Source organism: Marmota marmota, unplaced genomic scaffold, assembly GCF_001458135.2.
Source record: "Marmota marmota marmota unplaced genomic scaffold, marMar, whole genome shotgun sequence".
Taxonomy (NCBI): Eukaryota; Metazoa; Chordata; class Mammalia; order Rodentia; family Sciuridae; genus Marmota; species Marmota marmota.
The window spans coordinates 3,788,268-3,794,726 of NW_026000130.1; the positions used below are offsets into that span (position 1 = coordinate 3,788,268).

The following is a 6,459-nucleotide window of genomic DNA, read 5'->3' on the forward strand; positions in this document are numbered from 1 at the left end:
GGCGGGGGGGGGAGGGGGTGACGGGTACCAGGGATTGAACTCAGGGCCCTCGACCCCTGAGCCCCATCCCCAGCCCTGTTTTGCGTTTTATTTAGAGACAGGGTCTCACTGAGTTGCTTAGGGCCTCGCCGTGGCTGAGGCTGGCTTTGAACTCAATCCTCCTTCCTCAGCCTCCCGAGCCTTGGGAATGACAGGTGAGCACCACCGCGCCCGGCCCCCTTCCTGCTCTCCAAGGGCAGCTCACTCCCTCCCAATATGAGTTTTAGCGAAGGCCTGACACAGGGTCAGAGCAAGGAGGGTCATAAGCTCCCCGAAGATTTGACTAGGACAGGCCCCCCCAGGGGCCCCCACAGTCCACCCACTGCTCAGGGCCTTTGCCATTCAGGGGTCACTGACTCTTTTAAGCACCTAATGCAAATGACAATCTTGTCCTCAGGGGACATGGCAGAGCCCTGGCCCACAAGGACCTGCCCAGCCAGTCTCTGTGGACACCTCCAGCTCCGCCCATCCTCCTCGTGCCCCTGTGTCCCTGCACTGAGGCCACCAGGGCCTTCACGGATCAAGAACTCCCTGGAAGGCTCCGCAGGCTGTGCGCACGCGGGTCTCTGCGGGGAGCTTCCTCTCCCCCTGGGCCCTGCAGCCCTGCTCTGCCTTGAGGCCTCGAGACTCTCCCTCGAGGGAGAAGCTGAGGTTTGTGGGGCACCTCAAACCAGCCCCTCCTGGAAGGTCACCTGCACGGGGCAGCTGCCAGGCCTCCTCCTGACGCTGCCCGTGGGAGCCCAGGACAGAGTGGACGTGGGAATCCACGTGTGCAGGAGCCAGGGACTTTGCACAGTATTTAGGGGACTTGAAGAACCCCAAGAAGCCAGTAGGTGTCGCCAAACAGGCTGTCTAAGGCCAGGCGGGGGGAGGGGTGGGGGGAGCCCTCATATCATTTGCATAGAGCCCGCCCACACCCCCCCATGAATCAATCCATCGGTTGCTGCAGTACCGGGGATCGCACCCAGGGGGCGCCCGCCGCCCAGCCACACCCCAGCCCTTGTTCCTTGGAGACAGGGTCCTGCAACGTCCCCCAGGCTGGTCTCCAAGACTGGGGGCCCCCCGAGTCGGTGCCCGGGGGCGAGGGGGCTGGGGCTGCACTCACGTGCCGCTCTGCACCCGCACCGAGGACACCTTCTCCTGGTAGCCGTGGGCGTGGAAGCTGGGCACGTCGTCATCTATGATCTCCATCTTCTTCCCCGTGAAGTTGGGGTTCTCGTAGAGGATGATCTTGTGCTCCTGGCTGTCCTGTGGCCGGGGCAGGGAAAGCCAGTGTGGGGGAGCAGCCCTCCCCGACCCCACATCCCAGCATGCTGCACTCAGACCCTCTGCTCCATAGACCCACCCAGTGACAGTCTGTGACAAGGCCAGTGGACTGTGAGTCTGTAGAGTCCCTCCTGAGCCGTGGGCTCCCGGACGTCACACTTGGGGGAATATTTGATTCTGAAACGGTGGTTTTCCCTCCCACAAACTAGACTTTCTCATTCTTAAAGTGCAGCCCTGTCTTATTCACCCCCCAGGCACAGCACAGCCCCCTCTCCTGTCTCTTCCCCTCCCCCTGCTGCTGCGTTTTTCTTAGTTGTCTCGCTGAATCCATTAGGCAAGTCTTATGACACTTGGCAGATGAGAAGACTGAGGCACAGAGAGGTCAAGTGACTTGCCCGGGGTCACACAGGTGGGAAGAGGAGAGCCAACATATGACCCCAGGTCTGTAGAAGGCCAAGTCCAATCTTCTTCCAATCTTCCACCACACTGTGGGAGGACACAGTCCGGGCTTGGAAGTTTGGGGAGTTGAGTGCTTGAGCAGTGGTAGGTCCTTACCCCTCCCCAAGAGTTTATTCACTAGTGAGAACCAGGCTCAGAGAAGAACAGACAGCTCTCACAGGCACGAGTCCTGATTAAGAGCTGAACCGCCTTTTTCTCCCCTCAGCACAGAATTTCTTTTAAATTCAAGATGGTGACCATTTATTGAGCAATTATTTAGTAACAGGATTGGGCAACTCTAGGAGCACTATCGACCTAGGATAGAATGTGAGCAGTGTCCCCTGGAGCATTCTGTCACCTTGTGGTTACAGAATGTGACAGCCCTGGGGCTGAGCTCCTGGGAATCTGAGGACCACAGACACTAAGAGCCCCAGGGACAGAGGAGGAGCCCGAGGCTCAGGGAGGGGGAAGGACTTTGCAAGGTCACAGAGCCAGGCGGTTCCCTGCCAGTCAGATGGGATGCAGAGCCAACAGCAAAGGCTCCTCCTGATCCCTGCACCTGTGGCTCCACGTGGCCGAGGGGACGAGTGACGGGGCAGGGCACTCACCACTTTGATGGGCCTCAGGGAGCTCAGGGAGTCTGTCCTGCGGCTGCTGGTCCAGGAGTCCCATCGGGGGTACTCGCCCTTCTCGAACACGAACTGCTCGCCCTTGCAGTTGGCCTGCTCGTAGCCCACCCAGCTGCCGCAGAGACAGAGGGGTCAGTCAGTGCAGCCCAGCGCCCCTCGCAGGACCCGCCCCTGGGCCCGCCCCCGGCAGCTGCCCTGACCAAGGGCAAAGAGACACAGCAGCTCGGCCACCTGGGCTGCCCAGCTCCAGGCCACGCAGCTTCAGCCAGGGACACAGTGACAGACGAAGCAGGTCCAAGGGACCCCCCCACACCAAATGCCAGGGCCACCGGGTGCTCCAAGGCTCAGAGCTACTGTCCAAGCAAACGAAACCAACAGCCGACGGGTGGCCTCAATAAGGCCACCACAGCAGGTTTGCAGCTGTCCCTGCAATGTCACCGCGGCGGGCGCCGGGAGGAGAGGAGCACCCTCCGCCTTCTCCACTGAGCTCCCTCTCGGGGCCACCCTGGGCCTCCCCCTGGGAGCAACAGGGACTCTTTTGTCCCTGTGAGTCTCTTGCTCTTCCTGGACACAGGGTCTCTGAGATCCGTCCCCCTGGGCCTGCGGGGCAGGGACGCCAGCTCCCCCCAGGTGCCCAGACCCGCGGGTGCTCAAGGCCCTTCCTTAAAAAGGCGTGTGAGCCACCTGCTGCTCCTGGGGACCTGACATCCCCTCCAGGTGGCTTGCCCCTGTCACCTGCTGAGGCTTTGCAAATGGCCATCTCACTGTTCTCTGGAGGGAGGGGGGGAGGAGGAGAACCCCCTCCTGTCCAGGACGGGGACAATCTCCTTCCTGAAATCTCCCATCCTGTGGGTGCCGAGTGGCCACGAGGGACAAGGGACGTTAGGGGAAGGAGCCTCTCTGGGGGGGCGGACGGGAGAGGGCCCGCCTCGGGCAGGGAGCACTCTGGGGCCACCCAGTGCCGGCAAACCCTGCCTCAGGCGCCACAGTGGCCTTGGGAACAGGAGGTTGTCCTCAGTGTCCCTGGAGAGACCAGCCGTCTGCGTGGGCAGGGGACCCAGAAAGTGGCAGCCAAGAGCTCACAGCTGTCACCCGAGGACCCCGTCACAAGGACAGAAGACGACTTCTGCATGTGACACCAGGGCCGGTGACATCCACGTGGTCCATCCAACCACGGGATGGTAAAGCCACAAGGGTCACGCCGTAGGACCCCAGTCTTCACCTCAGCTGGGCCACGTGGTGGCGGGAAGCAGGTCCCCGGGCTCCACCCGGTGTCAGCGGGCTGGCGGGGGGGCCAAGAGTCTGCTGTGGAAGTGGCCCAGAGGAATGGCCACAGGACACTGCACAGAACGCCCTCCGTGACCCAGACGAGTCCCCGCTACCTTATAACCTCGTGGGCTACAAAACTCTAAGTACATCACGGTGCCATTCTGATTCTTTCAAAAACCATTAAATATAACGCAGAGAAAAATCTAGATTTAGACCCCAATCTTTTTTTCAGGGAGGGTGGGTACCAGGGACTGAACTCGGGGGCCCTCGACCCCTGAGCCCCATCCCCAGCCCTATTTTTAAAATTTTATTTAGAGACAGGGTCTCACTGAGTGGCTTGGGGCCTTGCTAGGTAGCTGAGGCTGGCCTCGAACCCAAGATCCTCCTGCCTCAGCCTCCCGAGCAGCCAGGATGACAGGTGTGGGCCACCGCGCCCAGCTAGACCCAAATCTCAACAATGGTTACTTCTGAGTGGTCGGGCTAAAACTATCTTCCTTCCTTCCTTCCTTCCTTCCTTCCTTCCTTCCTTCCTTCCTTCCTTCCTTCCCTCCCTCCCTCCTTCCTTTCTTTCTTTTCCTTCTTCCTCTCCTCCTCCTCCTCCTCCTTCTTCTTCTTTTAATCTAAACACTGTTCTTATTTATTTATTTATTTTTTGGTGCTGCTGGGGTTGTGTGCCAGGCAAGTTCTCTATCACCAAGCCACACGCCCAGCCCCTATATTCTTAATTTAAAGCAATAGCACTTTAAACAATAAACAAATTTTAAAACTCAAAATGTATACATCTATATTTTTAAATTAAAAGTGTAAAATAGTTTGGCAGGGCTGGGGGCAGCACTCAGTGGAAGAGTGTTTCCCTAGTGTCTTAAAACCCTGGGTATCATCTCCAGCACTGCCAAAACTATCCACCCACCAAACTCAAAAACCTTGGTTAAAATATGCTCGGGAAATTCTATCATCAAAATGTTAAAAGACTATCCCAGCGGCTCAGGAGGCTGAGGCAGGAGGATCACGAGTTCAAAGCCAGCCTCAGCAAAAGCAAGGCCCTAAGCAACTCAGTGAGACCCTGTCTCTAAATAAAATTCAAAATAGGGCTGGGGATGGGGCTCAGTGGTCGGGTGCCCTGGGTTCAACCCCTGGTGTGTGATTATATATATTAAAAGGTAATTGAAAATCCCACGTGGAGTTCCAGTGGCCTGGACTTCAGTTATCTGGAAGGTGTGCAACAGATTCCCTGCGTGTGCCAGATAACGGAGGCTCGGCAGGGCTGCTGCATGGGCCACCTTCTTCACGTCTTCAGACGTAGACACAGGCAGGGCCATGGCACCAGCAAAATTCCCCAAGCATCCTGAAGTGTGGGGTGGTCTCCGCAGGACACCCGGCCATTCCAGACTCCAACCTGTTGGATGGGGGTCACTGCTGACCCCCGAATCCTGAGGCTCTTACAGAGAGGGAGTGGCCAGGAGCCATGGGAGAGACCCGTGCCACCTGCCGGCTCACACAGGACTGTGCTCACCTACACGACAAGGGGACAGTCCATCTGCCAATCCCCCCCTCTTTCTCAAGTAAAGATGTGGCCCCCAAATATGCCAGCAAATCGGCAGCTCTTAAAAGTTCTGTGTCCCTGCCTTGAAGAGGTGGCTGTCATCTGTGCCCAGCCCTGCGCTGAGCTCTCCTCCCATCCTCAGGAGGACAGGGTCACCCTCGTCCTGCACAGGAGGAAACGGAGGCTCAGAGAGGGAAACTCCTGGTCGGAGGTCACACAGCCCAGAGGTGGTGGAATCGGGATTTGAACTCAGCTCCAAAGCACAAGTTCTCCCGCTGGGCTGCCAGACCCCGCATCTTAGGGGCACGGAGAGGACAGACCCCCAACCCCACAGCCCGATTGCTTCACCCTGGCAGCCCCTGGCCGGGCGAGGCCACGCAGATACGTACGGTCCAGCCTGCACCAGGACAGAGCCCGCCTTCTCCACGCCCGTCTCCTTCAGGTTGGGGCAGGGTCCGCTGAGCTCGTGGGAGTGGCCCTGGAAGTTCTCCTGCTCAAAGATGATGATCTGCAGCGGCAGAGAGTCGGGTCAGAGAGTCCGAGGAGGCTGGAGGGCCGACCCCAGGGCCAGGAGACCCGCAGCCGCCTGGCTCCTCGGGGCCTCATCTGCCTTCTGTATAAGGGGACGCAGAACTGCCCTCGGGGTGCACACGGCCAGCCCGCGTCGGTGGGCATGGGAGGGGACAGCCGTGCTGCCCTCCCTGTGTGCAGTACTGGGGACGAATCCAGGGCCTCTGGAGAGCGGGGCGGGCGCCCCCCCGAGGCGCAGCCCCGAGCCCCCGTGGGCAGAGCTGACCGGGCGCCCAGGCAGCTGGAAGGGAAGCAGCATCTTGCAAATCTGCCCCGCACACCAGGCCCCTGTGACCCTGAGCCCTGGGGACGGTCCCAGACAGGCCAGCGCTTAGTGACTCCTCCCCACTCCGGAGCTGGACCAGCACCATCCCATGTCCCTGGTCTCCATGGAAACCACGGGGACCACGCCTACCTGGGCCCCTCCTTGGAGCCGCGGCCTCAGGGGCCTCCCCGGGCCCGACCTCCCCTTGGGAGACTTCTGCAGGGGACTTCGCGCCCCTCGCCTCACCTGGTCCTCTCCTCGCCCTGGGAAGGGGTCTCGCGGGGTCCCCATCAGAGAAGCCGAAGCTCTGCAAAGTACCAGACCCCCACCCCCACCCGGGCCCCACGGAGCGCCAACTGGGAGGCCACCTCAGCGAGAGCTTGGGAACCGTGCGCTCCAGCCACCATTCCCCGGGCGCTGCCTCTGGACAGGCGGGGGGT

General features: G+C 60.0%; 1 protein-coding gene across 1 annotated transcript in view; it reads right to left on the reverse strand.

Annotated features, from left to right (window-relative positions):
* Crybb2 (crystallin beta B2) overlaps positions 1-6,459 on the reverse strand; it is a 12,495-nt gene that overhangs the window by 2,233 nt on the left and 3,803 nt on the right. The window contains exons 3-5 of the mRNA XM_015500184.2: positions 5,574-5,692; positions 2,352-2,484; positions 1,145-1,287 (exon numbers count right to left, since the gene is read on the reverse strand). Of these exons, the coding sequence (XP_015355670.1) occupies positions 1,145-1,287; positions 2,352-2,484; positions 5,574-5,692 (395 nt within the window). The remainder of the gene's footprint in view (positions 1-1,144; positions 1,288-2,351; positions 2,485-5,573; positions 5,693-6,459) is intronic.